Here is a 19094-nt window from a genome sequence, read left to right as displayed (position 1 = left end):
GTTCCTCTCCTACCTGATTTAGAAAGACCAGTACTGAGCCCTGAGCCCTGAGGGATTGCATGTGGTCTTCCAGTGGGACTCCCAGAACTTACTGGTATGGTCTGCAGGTGTCTTTCACAGCCTATCCAGCTTTAAAAGACAAAGGCTCTTGGTTTTACATGGAGTTGCCTCTGCCAGAGGAACAGATTTCCCGCCCCAGTTTGTGGAGCACCCTAGAGCTCTCGGGTCTGGCAGGGCCGCAGGATTTTCGGCATCACATTGAAGTGGTTTCCCCCTCCCTGCCTCTAGGGAGAAGATCGCCTACTTCACACGAGCCAAGATCAGCATCCCGTCCCTTCCAGCTGATGATGTGTGACCTGTGGCTTGGCACATTGCTTCTCACTTTCCTAAGGAAGAGCAAAAAACTGAACATTTACTCTGTTTTGTTTGTTTGTTTGTTTGTTTTGTAACATAACTGTCAACTCTTGAAGAACTTTTATTTCACCAGATTTTCAACACATTCATTTGTAAAGTGCTTTGAATGTAACTCTTGTATGTTTAAGAAAGAAAAAAGTCAGATAGCAAGAATGGGATAGCCTGGTGCAACTGAACAGTGTGTCACTAGTGGGCTTTCTGTGTAGATGTGGAACGGAGGCAGAGCCCAGTGTCTGTCCATGGAGCTGGCACAGGAGCAGCTCACCTGGGAGGTGGTTTGGCTTTTCCCTCACTGTGTGGTACACTGATGAAGAGCAGCAGCACTGTGTAATGTTCTGAACTAGACAGCAGAACTCCAGTCTACCTGGTGCAGGTGCCCTATTCCTTTCCTTTACCTGTGTCAGAACACTGCTTCCTCAAACAGTTTCCTTTTTTGTTCTTTTATAATTGTCTAAAGAAACCAAAAAAATATGAAATATTGAGGCTAGAAAAAAAGGAGAGCAGTGCTCCTAACCACAGTAAAGATCTTGTAGTTCATGACACCAGAGAGCATGGCAGGAGAAATGAGAGCACCTGTTACCGAAAATACATGAAAGAAACTCATTGTGAGCAGTGGCTGCTTCCACCCAACCTGAATTCGCCAGTGTTCAAATGTGAGTTTCTGCTTGCACCGGGGTTTTGTGGTAGGGTGAGGACGGTGCCAAGAAGAAGCATGTGGTGGCCATAGGCTCTGAGGACAGACAGTGCTGGTGGCACAGAGGGGACATACTCCCAGTCATGGCATGAAGCCAAGAACAAAAAAAGGGTGTGTCTTGATTGAATCAAAGTTGCCAAAAATAAAGGAAACGGCTTATCAAACAGATTTTCACATTTGCTAGGAATTACTTTGCAGCTCTCATTTTTGAGAGGATTCTTTCTATAAATTATGGCAAGTAGTTCGGAGCAAAGTAAAGAATATGCCTGGGAATCATTGATCTGGAGTGTAAGCTAAACCATTTGTTTAAAAAACAACCCTCTGGATGAACAAGTTTAGACATATAAACTGACTAAACCCAGGCACTTCTTTAAAAAAAACAAAAATAAGTCTTCAGTGTAGCTTTGCCAACATAAAGGATTTTAGAACACATAGTCAGTCATTAGGTCATTTCAGCCATATCTACTGAAAGAAGCAATTTTTGGTTAGCCATCTTACATGGCTAACTAAATTTTTTTTTTAGAAACACAAAATCATCTTAAAGGAATGAACCCTTAAAGTTCTCTTCCTCTGTTAGAATCCTCACTAGCAACAATTTTTATTTTCTTGAAACTAATTATGTGTATTTTTAGAAGGTTCACTTTATCAGAATTGAAGTTCAAATTAAGCAGTTTCTGAGCCTAAAATCTTAATTGTTTTTTCCTAAATGTTCTACCATTTATATACAAATTTTTTTGAAGACATATAACTGGACGCAACACTACTTTGAACAAAACCCAGCCTAGTGATTGACTGAGTACAATCATTCAGGGCTGCCCAGTTTGTTCTGTTAGGTGACTAAGGAAAACGAGAAAAAGAACACCATTCATTCATCCTTGTCGATGTCAAATGTGAACGACAGAAGTTTATTTAATGTAGAGTTAAATGAAGGTCAGCTGTTTTCAGCTTCTTAGTTTGACCATGAAAATGTTTATAGAATTTTGTGTAGTTGTACCGTACGATTTTATTTTCTTCATTTATTTATTTACGATCTTATTTATGTTCTGTTTAATATATAGTTTGGTTCTGGCCATTTTAAATGTTGGACATAGAAAAGGCTATATTGGAATATTTACAACTTTATAAATCTTCACCAGATTAACTGTTAACTTTTTGCAATACAAAAAGTTTCAGACAAGTATTAAAGAATAAAATCTGTCTCAGGCTGGTAGTTAACAGTTGTGACCAAATGGCTTTTGGTTTTATTCCACAAAATTTGCTCAGTTCTAACATGAGAGGCAAACTTATTTTAATAATCCTTTTCCCATACTTTAAAATCAGCAATAGTATTATGTATTCATAGGCAGCTTTTAGTAATCTGTCATATTTGTACTAACCCAATGATTCACAGTAACAAAACCTCTTACTAACTTCATCACAAAACCATATGGACAAATACGAATTTTAATATTATAAATACTATTTTTAAAATGTAGAATCTATGCTGCACAGGGTAAAAGAATTTAATATTTAGTTCTCAAGTTTGAATTATCAGTATGTTATTACAATTTTGTATATCAGAATCTTAAGTATTACAAGTACAAAAAAATATTACTAGCCAAATGAACAAAGATTAGCTAAATCTCTGTAGCATACAAATCAAATAAATTTTTAAAAATTTTTGCTATGGGTTTATCTATATTGTATTAAATATCAGAAGCTCAGGACTGAACTAAATATTTAATCAGGTTAAATTCTGTGTATGTTTCTGTTTTAATTTGTCTTTTTTGTAAAAGTTTGCAAATACATCATATAGATTAACTTTGGTTTCTGCACTTTCTATGTGTTTGTGAATGGAAAAAGTCATTGTTTTCTTTTAAACAAAGATACATATTGCCCAATATTTATTTTGGTGTTGCTTATTATTCATTAAATTTCCCAAACACAAGAGTTTATTTGAACCCTGTACCAAGCATATATAAACTGTTCCATGGAGAATTCCCCAAGCCAAAAGTTTGTTGCAAATACTTCTTGTTTGAACTACTATACATGTTACTGAAAAGAGAGAGAATATTCCATTGTGCAAGGGAAGTGAAGGGCTCCCGAGTATGTGCTGTGCTGATGTGTCACCTACACTGGCAGTGTGCTCCACGAGGAGGTGGCTGTCCCAGGAGGCCTTGCCCACACGCACCTGCCCAGACCTGTCATGCCCCCTGTGGCTGCTCTGCTACTTGAACTGTCCAGAATACAAGACTGCCCTTCTGGCCTGAGTGAAAGCTCCACTCAGCCACTATAGCCTCCAGTTGAAAAGATGTGTCCCATGTCTCTCTCCTCTAAATCTTTCAAAGAGCCAGCAATTTTTTAGTATAATCAGGTGTCACGCATTTTAAATAAATACCCAGTGAGACCCTAGTTTCTTATAATAAGTTATCTTAAACACCTGAACGAAATAACCGGTCAGCACTAACATTTGCTAAAATGATTCATCTCCATATGAATAATACCTTCAAAGATAGATAGGCACTGAGACAGTGTTTTATTTCCCAGTTCTGTGTGATCACTGAGCCTATTCTGAAACAGAGAAAACTCACAGGCAGTAATTAATGTGATTCCTAGTAGGTCTTGATTGGTTTTATAGTCTCCAAGTAGAAAATGAAAGTGGTTTACCAGTCTTAGAAAGAAATCATATTTTAAGTAGCTAAATTGCATTCTAAAAAATCAAAATCATAGTGAAGGGGTGACTGTAGCAGGAGGTCCTACCAAATCCAGCACTGAGCAGGACTTCCTGAAGAGTATGTGCTTCTGCTCCCTTGGGCTTAGGGTTCCAGGTTGCCGTGTTTCATCTCCAGTTGTTGACAGTGATCTTGCATTCCTGCCACTACATAGTGGCCCGAGGCTCGAGGAGCTGGGGCTGAGCAGGCTGCACAGTGAAGCAGGCATCCTCCTAGCACAAGAGAAAATCCAGCAAACCAGCCAATGAAGAGGGCTTCCCCAAACTCCCACCTGGGGACAATGTCTGGGATGGTCTTGTCCCAGAACTCCTGAACCGTCATGTGGGCCACCCAAGAGACTGGAACAAGGGCCGTGAGTCCTGAGGTCCACAGCAGAACGCCCCCCAGGATGAGCAGTCGCTTCTTGAGATCCTGCTGTCTCTGTCCAATTCTCAAACAGTCCAGGCCAAACCCTGAGACTAGCAGGCCCAGAAGCCCCAGCCCATTTGCCAGGAACATTAAAACCCGGGCGATCCTGAGTTCAGCCGGCAAAGCCAGGAAGGAATCAAAGTCCTTGCACTGCTTGCCCACTTCCTCCTGGATGACGCAGGTTCTCCAGAGCCCCATGGTCCAGTTTTCCATCTCGTTTAAGTCCAGGTTCAGGTTCTTCCAATGTGGCAGGTAGTTTGTAAGGCAGGATAAGACCCATCCCAGCAAAGATAAGAAAAGTCCAACAGATTGCATTGCTGTTCTGAAGACTAAAGCCATTACAAAGTCCTGTGAGCTTTAGCCAACTCGACTCCTACCCTTCGGTTGCTGTGAAAAGAAGTGTGACACTTAAGTTATCACTTGTGGAGCTCAGAAATATTTTTTTTCATTGTGTATATAGGAGGACTCTTGCCAGAGTTGCTATTGTTTGATTCCATGTTGAAAAGGTTGCAGAAAAGGAAGGGAAATAATCTGCAAACCAGTCATGCCAAGGTGTAGCCAAGATCATGTTTGCGTCCTATGGGCTGAATTTTGTAGAAAGCATTTTGTGGGTGAATTAAAATTAAGTAGTACTAATCCTCCTTTCATTGTTAAAGTATAAATTACCTTCATGTTGTTCCCAACGATTCTAACAAGTCAATTAAGTCTAAGTGCAAAAATGTTTAATTGAGGGTTTTGGTTCAACTCCTCCTGCTTTACATCATCCTAATTGCACCTGTCAGATTTTCATCAGTTCTCACATTTCAATGTGTATGTTATGATAATAGTGGGTGTTACCATTTTTAAAAATAGGTTCAAGAGAAGTATTTCTTAACCAAATAAATCAATCTTATCAGAAATCTCTCTAGACCTTTAAGTCAGGCCTGTTTTGAGAAAAGTCTCTGACTTTTCTGCCATACAACATGTGAAACAATACCAAACAAGATATCAAGTCTACTTATCTACATTCCTTTGTGTGGAATTCACTCACATGTGCATAAACATCTTTTTGTTTGGTTTGCTTTTTTTCTTTGCTGAAATATGCTTTCTGTGCTGTGGAGGAGTTAAGCCCTGGGACTGGTGATGAGGACATCTGTTTGCTTACTGCTAAAGCATACGTCTTTATGTTTGTACTTTTTAGCTGGACAAAGTTTTCTTTCCAGCAAATGAACTGGCAATATCCAGATATCAAGAAAAATTTCTTTTGCATTACTTTTCTCTTTAAAGTATGAAGCTTTTGAGGAAAGAGACAAAAGAGGAGATTGACTATGAATTAAAATCTGAGAGAACCACAATGTTCTGAAAACCTTCAGCCCTTAAAATCCTGATGAAAATTAAAGAGTGCCCAGGAATTTCCAAACACAAACCACTTCTGTTCACAGAAGACCAGTCATTGTGGAAATGACTCATTAGAGTTGGCTTACCATGTAGTTTTACTAATGTAAAACACTTGAAAGATTTTAAATTATTATTGTTTTCTTCAGAAAACAAACTTATTCGCAACTACCAGTGACAACACAGCTTCCCAATATAAAACTAATACATTAAAGCTCCACATGGACTATATTACCAAAACGCACCACACGCTGATTTAAATAACCAGATCAATGACGCCTTTTCATTCGCATCTGTGTAATCCTTGCCATGACCATTCTCTTTTAGATACAAGATTTTCCTTTATCTTCAGATTGGGGAGGGAAGAGTCTAATACAAAAAAATAGTTACTGAGTGAAAAAAATGAGCAGCACAGATTAAGCTCTATTACAAGGACCTCTGTCATCATAGCTGTAGGATATGACTATCAGGCCTCATCAGCCTCTTACACTTTAGGGTCCGCAGTTTCATTTTCCACATGTGGACACTGAGTTTGCATTTCTGCCTCTGCATAGTGGCCCGAGGCTCGAGGAGCTGGGGCTGAGCAGGCTGCACAGTGAAGCAGGCATCCTCCTAGCACAAGAGAAAATCCAGCAAACCAGCCAATGAAGAGGGCTTCCCCAAACTCCCACCTGGGGACAATGTCTGGGATGGTCTCGTCCCAGAACTCCTGAACCGTCATGTGGGCCACCCAAGAGACTGGAACAAGGGCCGTGAGTCCTGAGGTCCACAGCAGAACGCCCCCCAGGATGAGCAGTCGCTTCTTGAGATCCTGCTGTCTCTGTCCAATTCTCAAACAGTCCAGGCCAAACCCTGAGACTAGCAGGCCCAGAAGCCCCAGCCCATTTGCCAGGAACATTAAAACCCGGGCGATCCTGAGTTCAGCCGGCAAAGCCAGGAAGGAATCAAAGTCCTTGCACTGCTTGCCCACTTCCTCCTGGATGACGCAGGTTCTCCAGAGCCCCATGGTCCAGTTTTCCATCTCGTTTAAGTCCAGGTTCAGGTTCTTCCAATGTGGCAGGTAAGTTGTAATGATGGATAAAACCCATCCCAGCAAAGATAACGAGAGCCCCACAGATTGCATTGCTGTTTTGAAGACTAAAGCCATTGCCATAAACCATCCGACTGCCACCCTATAGGATCTGCAGTCCTGTGTGGTTGACAGTAGTGTGATGAACTTGGTTCTATGCCGCCTGGAATATAAGCTTTGGTCATTAACTCTTTGGGTACTCTGAAATGCGTTTTTGTTCCTCTTGCATATAATGTTTCATATAAAGGATGAAGGACTCTGTTAAAACTATGAGTTAGGCTCTCTGATAAGGACTTGATCTCTTACCTTCCAATTTGCTTGGTAAAATTATATCCCCAATGCTTGATGATTCTAAGTCTAAGGATGAACAAAGAAGGCTCTATGACCCCTCACCCTAAAGTACAACAGAAATCTTTGTGCTTCAATATGGATTAATTAGATTTTAAGTGGTGATAAAAAGCCAGCTCTTTCTACAACAGAACTTCATTGTAAGGGCAGAATCTGAGGTTTCAGGGATGCAGAACGAGGCCTTGTAAAGAAAGGTAGACTGTTTCCCTATAATCTTTATTATTCTCAGACTTCCTTAACCTACACAAGAGCCCGGCCCACGTTCTTGAGTGTCACAGGGACTCTGTTGGGACTTGGCACAAAGGTTTCCCTCGGATCCCTTTGAAAGGTAGAGGCTGATTCCCTGGGTTAATTAAAATGGTAAGGACCGAGACGGGTGGCCAAAGGCCCTGAGGAAGGAGCATCTTTCCAGGGAAGGACCAGCTTTCACCCTGCTGTTTATCCGGCCTCATGAAGCCCAAGGTGTTTTTTTGTGCAGATCTGAGCTGTCCTTGTCCTTCAGCTGCAAAGGCAGAGCAGATCTAGGCATCAAGACTTCTGCCAGTTCCAAGATAAAAGTCTGCTATGCAACTAACAGCCAGGATGGGGCTGACCTTTGAGGCCTGTTCTTGTTTTTTTGGTTCAGGCCATGTTGAGAGCATACCTCTGCAGAGCATGACCCCCAGAGAACACAGGGCCTCACAGGCCAGGGCAGAAGGTCACATGCTTGGGATTCTCAGGGTTGCTCCATCTCTGGCAGGACCCAGCTCCTCTTCTCAGGGCCCCCACCGGGAGGACGAGGTCTGAGGGGCCCAGAGGCTACGTTACTATCTTTTTTGTTCCTGGTGCTAGGGTTTGAACTCAGGTCCTTGCTAGCCCAGTACTTTACCACTTGAGCCACGCTTCAGCTCTTTTCGCTTTAGTTATTTTTAGGTAGAGTCTGGTGCTTTTTGCCCAGGGCTGGCCCCAGACTTTGATCCTCCTACTTATGCCTTGGGACTACTTATGCCTTATAGCAGGGACCACAGGCCTGGCTTATTTGTTAAGGTGGGGTTTTACTAACTTTTTGCCTGGGCTGACCTGGAACTGTGATCCTCTCAGTCTCTGCCTTCGAAGTAGCTGGAATTGCAGGTATGCCCCACCACACCCAGCTAGACTCCATCTCTTGATGGGGGAGTAGCAGGGTTCTGGAAGAGCTTGTGGGAGTGGAAATATTTTTGCAGCCATTGTTGGAAAATAAATCTGTCCTGGAGAGTAAATCAGATCAAACTGTTACTGAAGCATTTACCAAATCTACATTCTAAGAGAAAAGATGGTCTTTCTCTTTCTGGTTTTCTGTTTTTATGCTCGAGTCTAAGTTTGTGATCATAACCAAACTTGACTGTGTAGACTTTAACGGGTTTGCCGCAAACTCTTGCCACCACCATCCTGTGCCAGTCACTTGGCTACCTATTCTATGCTCCCTACTAACCCACAGCTGCTACAGTGACAGGGCTGGCCTCATCAGGTTTATTCCTTCAGCCTGACATCCTCAGGCCCCCACCCTGCCAGCAACCATTCTAGAGCTAGGAATGCTAAGACATGTTCTCAAGCATGACAAAACCAAATAAGAAGACAGTGTGTTAAATATCCCAAAAGAGATGGTGCTAAGGAAGAAGTTACTATGCAGGGCAGACAGGCAGTCAAAGGTGTGCTGAAAGAAAAGGTGGCTCCTGAGAAATGGTAGCTGGGTGTGTTAGTCACCCTTCTGTTACTGTAACAAAATACCTGACATAATTAAGAAGAGGAAAGGTTTATTTTGATTCACAGTTTTGATGCTTTGGGGCCTGAGGTGAGGCAACACATCGTGGTGGGAGGGTGTGGTAGAAGGGAAGCCTTCATGCCCAGAAGCAAAAGAGACAAGAAGAGACTACAGTCCCATAATCCCCTTTGAAGGCACACCCCCAGTGACCTATGACCTTCATTAGGCCCCACCTCTAAAAGGTTCTATCATCTCCCGATAGTGCCACAGGCTGGAGACCAAAGTTTTAACCCACAAGCCTTTGGGGGAACATGCCACATTCCAAACTATAGCATCTGGGAACTGTTTCAGTAGCTGGAATATGGGGGGAAAGCAAGAGAACACAGAGAAAATGAGGCCAGGTGTGGAGCACAATATTTAATACCAAAGTGTTTCGATTCTAAACACTATTCTAAACTATTCTGAACTAAATTCAGATAGTTAAGAGGCTTCGAAGGTTACAAGCAAGGGTGACATGATCTTTTTTGTGTTTTAGAAACCTGAGTGGTGGCTTCAGTGATGACCTTTGTATCAGCCAAGATCCAAAAGCCACAAGCAGGTCCACCAACTGCCAAACAGGGACCTGACTGCTGCCAAAAGGACTGGGGGCTCTGGGCCCCACTGCAGGGACAAGGGTAGGGGTGGGGGCAGGGCTACAAGATGGCATTGGAGAGCTTCAGATTCTAAGGTCAGTGGGAAGGCACAAATCCCTGCTGTTAGAATCACCCTTTTAAAAGCCCTCCAGAAGTCCAGCACCACTGGTGTCAACTCCAACTCCAGGCCAGGTCACTAGCTGTGTGAAGGACACAAGGTAAAGTCTTTAGCTTGGTTAGGGATCTTGCAGGAAGGTATCTGCTGCTTGGGAAGAGAGTAGAACAGCTGTGGGAGAGGCTCTTCCTGCCTCCCCCTACCAACTCCCTGGCATTGCCCCTTCTCTTGACAAGTCTCCAGCTCCCCCTCACTAACATCTCAGTAATGACAAAGGGATTCTGTCTAAAGCCCAACACAATGCCATTTGACTAGAAAACCTATTGTTCAGGAGGCTGGATCAGGAGATCATCAGAACCAAGAGTTCGAGTCCAACCTGGGCAACACAGCAAGAGGCTATCTTGAGAAACAAACAAGGAAGGAAAGAAAGCAGCAGAGAGGGAGAAAAGAGAGAAAGGAAAAGAAAAAGAAAACCTGTAGTTTATTTTGTCCTTAAAATACTTCTTATTCTATGAAAGAGTGATTCTCAATACTAGAGCAAGACACCCCATTGCTTTCACAGCCCGATAGCACAGTGCCACGTGTCTTGTATGTGTTCAACAATATTTGTCTAACAGACGGATTCCATGATCCTTCTAAAAGATAAAGACAGTAAAGACAGACTGCCAGCACTGTGGGTGCTGTGCTCACTTGCCTTTGGTGATGGCTGCCCCTGTGTGCGGATGACTAAGGAACTGTAACTACAAGAATCAGACACCCATCATCGAGGCCTCATGAGTTGGCAACAAGAGCACCTTACTGTAGAAGGGGATCAGCACAGACACCCTGTATAAGTGAAGACTGCAGGCCCACGCAGTGTTCACAGGGTGCTAGGGAGCACTCTTTCTTTTCTTCATTCTGATGATTTATATCGTCGTACTTTTCGATCAAGAGCATGTAGGATTCTCTTAAGAGGAAAAACAGGATAGTTTAAGACGATACTATGAGGGACTGAACTTTGTTACATCAGGTCATAATAACAGTCATCACCACAAGCGTTCTGTACCCCAGGCACTGCTCATGGGGATTGGCTGAGGTGATCCCAGTCTCCCATGGCGGTGAGCCCAGCACACCCCCACTTCGTAAATGCTAGAACTGAAACACAGAGGACCAAGGGAACTTACATTTGTGGACCTCTGGGGACTGAGCCTCGATTCCTGGAGCATAGCGGTGGCCCCGGGTGGTCCCCTGGGTATATTCTTAGCACTGTTGTCCCAAGAAAAGTCTGATCTGGAGCTTATTCCAGCTGGACTTTTGTGTCTACCCCTATGCAGAGCAAGTGAGCATCTAACTGGCCATTGCGAGAGCCCTGGGTTCTGGGCTTTGCCAGCTTCCCTGGTGTGAACATTGCCACCAAGGCCAGTTTCAGACTCCTGATGGGAATTGCTCAACGTGGACTTAGAGGTGCCACAGCCCGCCATGATGTGGCATTTTGTCATGTAGTTACAAAGGAAATAAGCAACCTCCAGAACGTAGATAACTGGAAATTGAAGTGAAGTCATTAGGAAGTGGTAAGATTTGAGGATAAGGAACACCTTTGTTTTTAATATAATTTCATTACAAATTTATATCATTCAGTATTTAGTGATGGCTGGGTTTTACAAACCCCCCCCCCCAAGATTCCTAAAAATGGACTCAGCTCTGAGTCAGCAGAGGTAGCTGCACCCATCACTATGCTGAGCCCCTGCGGGCCAAATTAGCCATGCAGGAGCCGTGCAGTGACTCAAGCACACCGAGCTTGACCTTGGAGAAGCAGGCCCTTTGGTTTTGCTGCCTGGAGCTCAGAGCTGAGGCTCCTCAGCATTTTCAGCCAGCCCCGTGCCCTGTGGTGAAGGCACAAGGCGGGCCCGTCCAGAGTTTGCCAGCCCAGCTTGTACCGCCTCTCGATGTCTGCCAGCTGACACACAGATGGGTCCCTTCTGCCTCTCTGTTCTACTCCTCCAATACCCACCAGAAGTTAGGACACTGATGGTTAAGGAAAAAATGGTTTTGAAATTCATAGCATTTATCAATTACTTGAATGGATTAGTTTGATTTTATAATTGCCCATTAGTTAGTACCACTGAAGATTTCATCCAAAGGTTTTAGAGACAGAGAAAGGAAAAAATAAAAAGACCCAGTCATTGCCTTTTGGAGAAAAAAAAAACCCCAGGACATCAAGAGACTGTAAGAAAAACATATATGAATATATGATGTGTATATTCATAGTGGAGTATTATTCAGCCATAAAGAATAATAAAATCCTGTCATTTGCAGGAAAATGGGTAGCACTGGAAATCATCACATTAAGAGAAATAAGCCAGACACAGAAAGACAAGTATTGTGTATTTTCTCTCATATGTAGAACCTTGATGGGGGAAAAAAAAAAGAAAAAGAAAAACCTGAAAGTGAAAGAGGGACATTAAGACTAGGACTGGAGATGAGAGGGAGGGGAGGGAGGACATGACCAATGACATATGCATGTGTGGAAATGTCACAGTGAATCCTATTAATTCATAGATTAGTATGTTCATAATCATGATTTATGTATTATCTGTAACATTACCCAATTGTTATACACATAGACACAAGCAAATCTAACTATACTGCTGTGTACCTGCACACGTACGTCTGGGTCTTTAGTCTCACAGTTACTGCCTTCCTACAGCAGAGGAGCTCCAGGGAGTCACACCAGGAAGTTAGTCCCACCCATCTGACACATTTTGCTCAAGACATTCTGGGGGTGAACGGGGTGAGAGCAGGAATGAGGGGGGTTCAGCTCAGCAGAGCCTCTGGGGCACAGATCAGGGGGGAGTGCACAGGCCTTCCAGAAAGCCTCATTGTTGCCCTCCCAGAGCAGAGGGCAGTGTCTGAACGGACACCCCAGGATGGGTCACCCCCCCATACTTACTCTGCTATGAGTGGCTCCAGGGCCCTTAGTCCATGGCAGGTGATGGCAGGTGAGGAAGGAAGTAGGGAACCCTCATCACTGTGAACTTGATTTCTTCTTGTGAGTGCTGGCGTGGAGTCCCCAGGGCAGGCTTGCAAGCTTCTTCCCTAACTGGGTGTGTGTGGGTGGAGTGTTTCTGAAAGCCTCAGTCTCTGAGGTTTCTTTCCTCAGAGGCCTCAGCTGAGATTTTATTCCAAACCTCCAAAGGGCTAACGCCTAAGAAAACGGTCTGAGATACGAGCTGTGGGTCGTTGGGTCGTGATTGGGACATCCTCTGTCTCTCGCAGCAGGACAGAGAGATGGAATGAAGTGTAATAACCATAGTCACCATTTTCTGCCACTTACTGCTTGCTGGACATTCGGTCAAGAGCCTTGTCTTATTTATAGCACAAGAAGCCTATGATGCGGGCGTTATCATTGCTCCATCGAACAGATAAGGATTCTGAGCCTTAAAATAAGCTTGACGCATGAGAGTCCAGGGTCAAGCCTGTGCCTGTCTCACACCAAAGCCCAGGTCTTAAGCTTTTACTCTCTAAAGAGCGATCGTGGGCAACTGTTTTGTCTTAAAGTCTTATTTGCTCGCTCCCAGCTTTCAGCACAGTGACCGTCCTAGGAACTGAGTCAGAACTCCGAATGCGTTCCACAGCTGGTGTTGTGGGAAGCCTGTGCTAGCTTTGTGGCTGTAAAGTTACAAACTAAGACAGCAACAGGGCTTTACAGAGAGGATTATGGGAATTGTCCTATCTGGGGACACAACCTCCCACCCACTCCACAAACAGAAGTGAAAATACCTCTCTGTCAGGATTAGCTGGGTTCTCTTCTTTGTAAATCCTTTCTAAATATTAATCTAGTCTATCAACCTCTGGCTAGGTTAATTTCCAGTTAACAGATGGTAAAATCATCCCAAACCAGGCTGGACCGACAGCCTGTGGCACGTACTCTTATTGAGGTGGGTATCTAGTGACTCATAGGATTCCAGAGGCAATGGACGCCTCAGACATCACAGTGGCCCTGTTTCTAGGGATCTGAGGCCTGAAAAGTCCAAGCAGCTGGCTGGGGATCACTTTCAAGTCCAAGCCCTGACCTCAGGACTCAGGTTCCAGGGCTCTCTCCACTCTTTCACTGTGCAGGGTTTTGACCCCAGCTGGTGCCTCAGCAATCAGAGTATTTGTCCTTTTTTCCAGGAGAGAAACAAAATCCCACGCAAACCTTGGTCATGCACCTGCCACATGTCAGAAATGATGTTGGGAGCCAGGGGGAAGGGAAAAGACGAGGTAAAAGCACATGGCCCCAGGGGACACAAACCAAAGCCAAGGCAAGGGCCACCGTGGTGTCCATGCCAGAATCACTGCAAAGAGCTCTGGTCCTGCTTTCCAGAATGAACGGAAAGCAATGTTGGCAGGGCTCTAGGATCAGGGCAGCCCCGGTGGGAGCTGAAGACTGAACCCTTTGGGGGAACTAAAGGAAGATTCTGAATCTGCATCACTGCCCATGCCCCTGGGTCGTCAGATTCCTCCCTCTAAGTGGCACAACTCCAGGAGGTGCCATTTCCATAGATTGTAATGGAAATACCACTGCCCTGCTCTGGGCAGTCCCATACGTCTGTCAGACTTGTTCAGCTTTAAACAAAAAACCAGCTACAAGAAACCTAAAGTGCTATCTATCAGTCACTCACGCAACAAGAGTTTCTTGAGTGTGTCCTGCCAGCCACAGGGATAGGCCCTGTGAACAAATCAGTCACAGTCCCTGCCTTTGAAGAGTGAGGAGTCCGATAGATTTGGGCTGGATGTACATAGTCAACATGGGAAGGAAATCAAATGAGTACCTGCCCATTAGCCTCCACATCCATGTTGGGATTCTGGGAGCTGCAATCCATAGCTGGGCAGGGTCCTTATAGTCAGACCTGGCAGTTGTCCCCCAAGGTAGAGAAAGGGAGTCCCAAGCCAGATCAGGGGAAGCTCTGTTTCCATTTTACCTGACCCCACCCCGGCCAAACCTCAAAGAGCTCAGGACACAGTGGAGGAAGGCAGAACTCATCCTTCTAGATCTTTCCAGAACCTTCCTGGGTCCCCATCTAAGCCGCACACTGCTAAGCAGACCTTAGTGCCAGCCTGGAGCTCTGAAGGATGTGCAGTTCCACGTAAAACAGCTTGGGGCTGCCGTGGTGGGTTTGAGGCGGTGAGAGGGCCTATGGGAGAGAGCACAGCCCTGGTCTCCCATCCCAGCACACGTGCTGCTGCCAGGTACACCCGTGTCTGCGAACACAAAGCTCTTTGTTCTCTGACAGGTTGTTCTATTCCTGTTTCCTAAACACTGCACTCGGGAAGTCTGAAGGTTTCGCTCATACTTTCCCCTGGAGAGGAAATCATGGGATTATTCTTTCATAAACTCTTTGTTACCTGTAACACACCTGCTTCCCACTCAGACCCTGCCACCAGGAGTGACAGACTTTCCCAACTATGGGGAGAGGCCAAGGGTAAGAAACCCACCCAACCATGAAGCCAAAGAGGACTCCACTCTCTCAGCATAAAGGAGCCTTTGAAAATCCCCACCTAATAGTCATAAAAGTGGTCTTATTTCAGAATTAGTACATAGATCTCTGCCCCCTCCCCAAGAAGATGAGACTTTTCCCAAATCAAAGATTGATTAAAGGGAAATAGAAGAGGTTGGCTCTAGAATCAGAAAGACCTAGGTTCAAATCCTAGCTCTGCTATTTAACCCTATGTGACCTTGGGCAACTTAACGTCCTATCTCCTGGCCTATAAAATCAAAATGATAATAAAAATGTACCAACACTCACAAGATGGTTCAGCAGCTTGGGAGAACGTATGAAATCTCACCACGCAATGAGTTCCTATTTTTTTTTCCAAACCCAGCCTCAGAGGGTGTGCAGGTGCCTTGCTTCTGCAGTTAGGCTATTTTTTGCACACTGGCTAAATCAGATTCCCCTTTCCAAAGCCTTATACAACTGGATTCTTGCAAAACTGAAGCCTGTGCCATGGAAAGAGCACTGTGGGCAAGCTCAGCTCAGCTGCCTGACTGTGAAACAAGTTCCTTCTCCCCTGACGTGAGTGAGTGAGTGGCTCTGTCCCCAGGCTGCTCCCCTCTCACCTGTGCCATCCATGGCAGTTTTGTGTTGGTTGCCTTGCTGACCTACAGATGACAAGGACCACATATCCTGGTCATCAACCATGGTTCCTGTGACTACTGGCCCACCTGCTCAATGTGGAGCTGCAGCTCAGAGGCACTGCTTCTTCCCAGGTTTCCCTCAGATCCTGTTGAGGGAGAAAGGTTGCAGGTATTATCAGCACCAAGCTTTCTATGAGCCGTAACTGGAAGGAAAAACTCTTTTCTAAGAGAAGAGAAATCCATCAAAAAGATTGCAAATGTGAAATGCTTTGCGCTTGCTACTGAAACTTCATCTATCCACACACTCATCCAAGTATCCAGCTATCATCCGTCCTTCCATCCACCCTTCCATTATGCAGCCACCCATCATCCACTCCTTCCTGCATTAAAATGCCCCTATACAGGTTGAGCAGCCCCGATCCAAGTATCCAAACTCCTAAATGCTCCAAAACTTGAAGCTTTTTTGAGAACCAACATGACGCAAGTGGGAAATTCCACACCTGACCTCATGTGACAAGTGTCATTGAAGACACAGGAGCAATAAAGTATCATATAAAATTACCTTTGGCCCATGTGTATAGGTATAAATAAAACATGAATGAATTTCATGTTTAGTTAGATCTGGGTCACATCTTCCATGATGTCTTATTATGTATCTGAAACTATTCCAAAATCTGAAAAAAATCAAAATCTGAATACTTCTTGTCCCAAGTGTTTCAGATAAAAGAACCTACCTATAATAAACATGTCAGGCACACGAGAAAGGAGAGGCAGATATGGAGAAGAGGTGTGCTTGCTCCAACCGGGGAGCCCACAGACCATTCAAGGCTGTTGACCACACAGTGTGGTGTGACGTTTGTGGGGGAGGCTGGGGACTGAGCACCTGATGAAGGTGTTTGTCCCAGGCAGCATTATCCAGGGCCTCACTGGTGGGTGGTGTTTTATGTCTGTGCAAAGCAGGGTGGGGTCAGGTGCTGGTGCCTCACACCTGTAATCCTAGCTACTCAGGAGGCAGCGATCAGGAGGACAATGGTTCGAAGCCAGCTCCAGGCAAAAAGTTTGAGACAGACCCTATCTCAAAAAAATCCAATACAAAACAGTTCTGGCAGAGTGGCTTAAGTGGTAGAGCACCTGCCTAGCAAGCGTAGGCCCTGAGTTCAAGCCCCAGTACCACCAAAAATATAAATAAATAAAAGCACGGTGGGACAGAGTAGGGAATAGACAACCCGGGCAAGAGGGAACAGCATGTGCGAGGCCTCGAGACCAGAGGTGACAGCAGAATCCCAACTGTGAAGGATGGTGGCAGCCACAAGGACAAGGCAGGACTCAGACTTCTGCATCTCTTTTGAACCATCAATCCCAACTGCGTGAGGCTTGTGCGTCACTTTTCAGAATAATGCTTTTAAATGCATAAAACAAAACAAAATTAAATACACAGAATGAAAGCAATCACATTGAAACAGTTATTAAACTATTTTTAAAGTAGTAATAAATGTCTTCCTTGTTAACATGTTAAATAAGATCGAGCAGAGCCTACAGGTGCTGTAGGTTCTCAGGGTGCTGACAGGTATCGTAAGACAGGGTCAAGTGCAATGCTATGAAAATACTTGTGGTTTCCACTGGTGTCAAACTTCCTGTACTAAACTCCTATGGTTTATTGCCCAAATTCATAATTAAAGGGAATCCTAAGTTCTAAATGTAATGTGCCCCATTACCCATTTCCAAGAGCCCCTCTCTTGGAGTCACTGCACTCCAAATCTGCAGACACTGGTCCCTCGCTCAGTCAGCTCCTCCTACCCTCCCTGTTCCAGCCACCCTTGACCTTCACACCCCCCATCCCCAACTAGGTCATTTACACATCTGTGTTACCATCCTCCTCTCTTTACTAAAATGTGAGCTCCCAGTTCAGTGTGGTGGTACAAGCCTGTAATCCCAGAAAGGCAGAGATCAGGAGGATCGGTTCAAGGCCAGTTAGGGCAGTTAGCGAGACTCTATCACAAAAACAAAATACAAAAAAAAAAAAAAGGGGGGGGTTCAAGGGATAGAATACTTGCCTAGCATCTCAAGATCCTGGGTTCAATCCCCAGTATCACAGATAAAATAAAATGTGAGCTCCCTACAGGCAGCTGCTGTCTCTCTTTTCATTTCAAAGACTTCTCCATTCTTAAATGCTCTGTAAATGTTTGTTGAATGAATGAATGAATTTTGTCATACTGAAGATTTGGAAGTAGGGAACTGGTGGGCTTTCAGAGTTGGCGGGGTGACCTTCTTGTTCTATTATCCATCATTAAGCTGACATTACTAGATTATAGAGGATATCCTCACACACAGACGGACTGATATAGTCTCCTCGAGTCTGTGGTATAGCCCACAAGTCACAACATTTCACATTCAAGAATTCACTTCTTGATTAATCAAATACACATGCAATGTGCGCTTCGTGTGTTGTGGGAAGCGAGATGTGGCCTCTTTTAAAAGATGGTAAAACATCTTACAAGGCATCCATTTTAATGTCTACTATCCAAGAAGGCACGAGTGAACGTGGAAGATGGGACAGGCCAGGCAGGCACAGATTAGGGAGACGCATCAGAGCAGGGGAACCACAGACTCCCCGAGAGAACGGGGCGAGCTCGTGGAGAAAGCAGCAGTGGGCGTCTCCCAGGTTGGCGGGATTGGAACGCAGCTATTGTGAATGGTCTTTCCTTGCCCGGAGAGGATGACTCCAGGTTGGAATTCCTGTCGCACTCCTTGCTGTCTCCGCATTGCAGGCCCAGCTCAAAACCACTGTGAATAAGCCTTCCTTATCCGAATTCAATCTCACACATCTTCAGTGTCTGTTAAAGCAACCGTGACCCCTTGTGAAATTCTCAATTTCTTTTCATAAAGCTTTCAAACACTTCTATAATCCTTGTAATAAGGAAAAGGTAAATATATTTTATTTGACCTGCAGAATTCATGCAGCAACTAATTGAGTCTTTAACAACAGTGAAGAAAAACACTGTCCTGAAAAAGAAAAACAAAATTCTTAGAAAATTTTAAGACCTTCTGTAGAAATACAAAAGTATTTTTAGAAATATAAGTAGAAGGGCTTTAAAAACCAGTGATTTAATTTAAGATCAAAGGGATATTACTCAAAAATGAGATGGAGTGGAAATGTGTCAGTAATTTGAAGATCAAAAGAACCAGAAAAGAATGGACTTTGAATTAGAACAGTATGTATAGAACACTGCTTCTTTTCTTCTTTGTTTGCTTGTTTTGGATTTCGATTTTGGTTTTCTGGTTTCTTGAGACAGGGTTCACTCTGTACCCCAGGCTGGCCTCCAACTGACAATACCCTGCCTCAGCCTCCTGAATGCTAGGATTACAGGTGTGTACCGCCACACCTAGCTGGAGCAGTGTTTCTTAAACCTGAAGAATTTACAGGGAAATAATCTAGTCAGCTTAGAATAAGCTCATGAACCTGTTTGAGAAAACATTGACTTAACAAACTTTTTATGAAAATATCAAATGTA

General features: G+C 44.3%; 3 protein-coding genes across 8 annotated transcripts in view; 1 reads left to right on the top strand and 2 right to left on the bottom strand.

Annotated features, from left to right (window-relative positions):
• Window positions 1-2908, top strand: part of Wwc2 (WW and C2 domain containing 2) — a 192969-nt gene extending 190061 nt beyond the window's left edge. For all 6 annotated transcript variants that reach the window (XM_074054897.1, XM_074054894.1, XM_074054892.1 and 3 more), the window contains one exon: window positions 289-2908. In XM_074054897.1, coding sequence (XP_073910998.1) covers window positions 289-355 — 67 coding nt within the window. In that variant the 3' untranslated portion in view covers window positions 356-2908. The remainder of the gene's footprint in view (window positions 1-288) is intronic.
• Window positions 2486-12978, bottom strand: Cldn22 (claudin 22). Its single transcript, XM_074054899.1, has 2 exons — window positions 12415-12978; window positions 2486-4614 (listed from the first exon to the last, which is right to left on the bottom strand). The coding sequence occupies exon 2, from the start codon at window positions 4564-4566 to the stop codon at window positions 3904-3906; it is 663 nt and encodes a 220-aa protein (XP_073911000.1). The 5' UTR covers window positions 4567-4614; window positions 12415-12978; the 3' UTR covers window positions 2486-3903.
• LOC109690008 (putative claudin-24) lies at window positions 5155-6758 on the bottom strand. The gene has a single exon (XM_020169108.2). It carries the CDS (start codon window positions 6752-6754, stop codon window positions 6086-6088), a length of 669 nt encoding a protein of 222 aa, XP_020024697.2. The 5' UTR covers window positions 6755-6758; the 3' UTR covers window positions 5155-6085.
• Window positions 12979-19094: the final 6116 nt, after the last annotated feature.

This window comes from Castor canadensis, chromosome 14 (genome assembly GCF_047511655.1).
Source record: "Castor canadensis chromosome 14, mCasCan1.hap1v2, whole genome shotgun sequence".
Lineage (NCBI taxonomy): Eukaryota > Metazoa > Chordata > Mammalia > Rodentia > Castoridae > Castor > Castor canadensis.
This window is presented reverse-complemented; position numbering and strand designations above follow the sequence as displayed.

Coding starts and splice junctions, on each gene's coding strand:
- Cldn22 (XM_074054899.1), bottom strand. CDS start 4,566: ATGGCTTTAGTCTTCAGAACAGCAATGCAATCTGTTGGACTTTTCTTA.
- LOC109690008 (XM_020169108.2), bottom strand. CDS start 6,754: ATGGCAATGGCTTTAGTCTTCAAAACAGCAATGCAATCTGTGGGGCTC.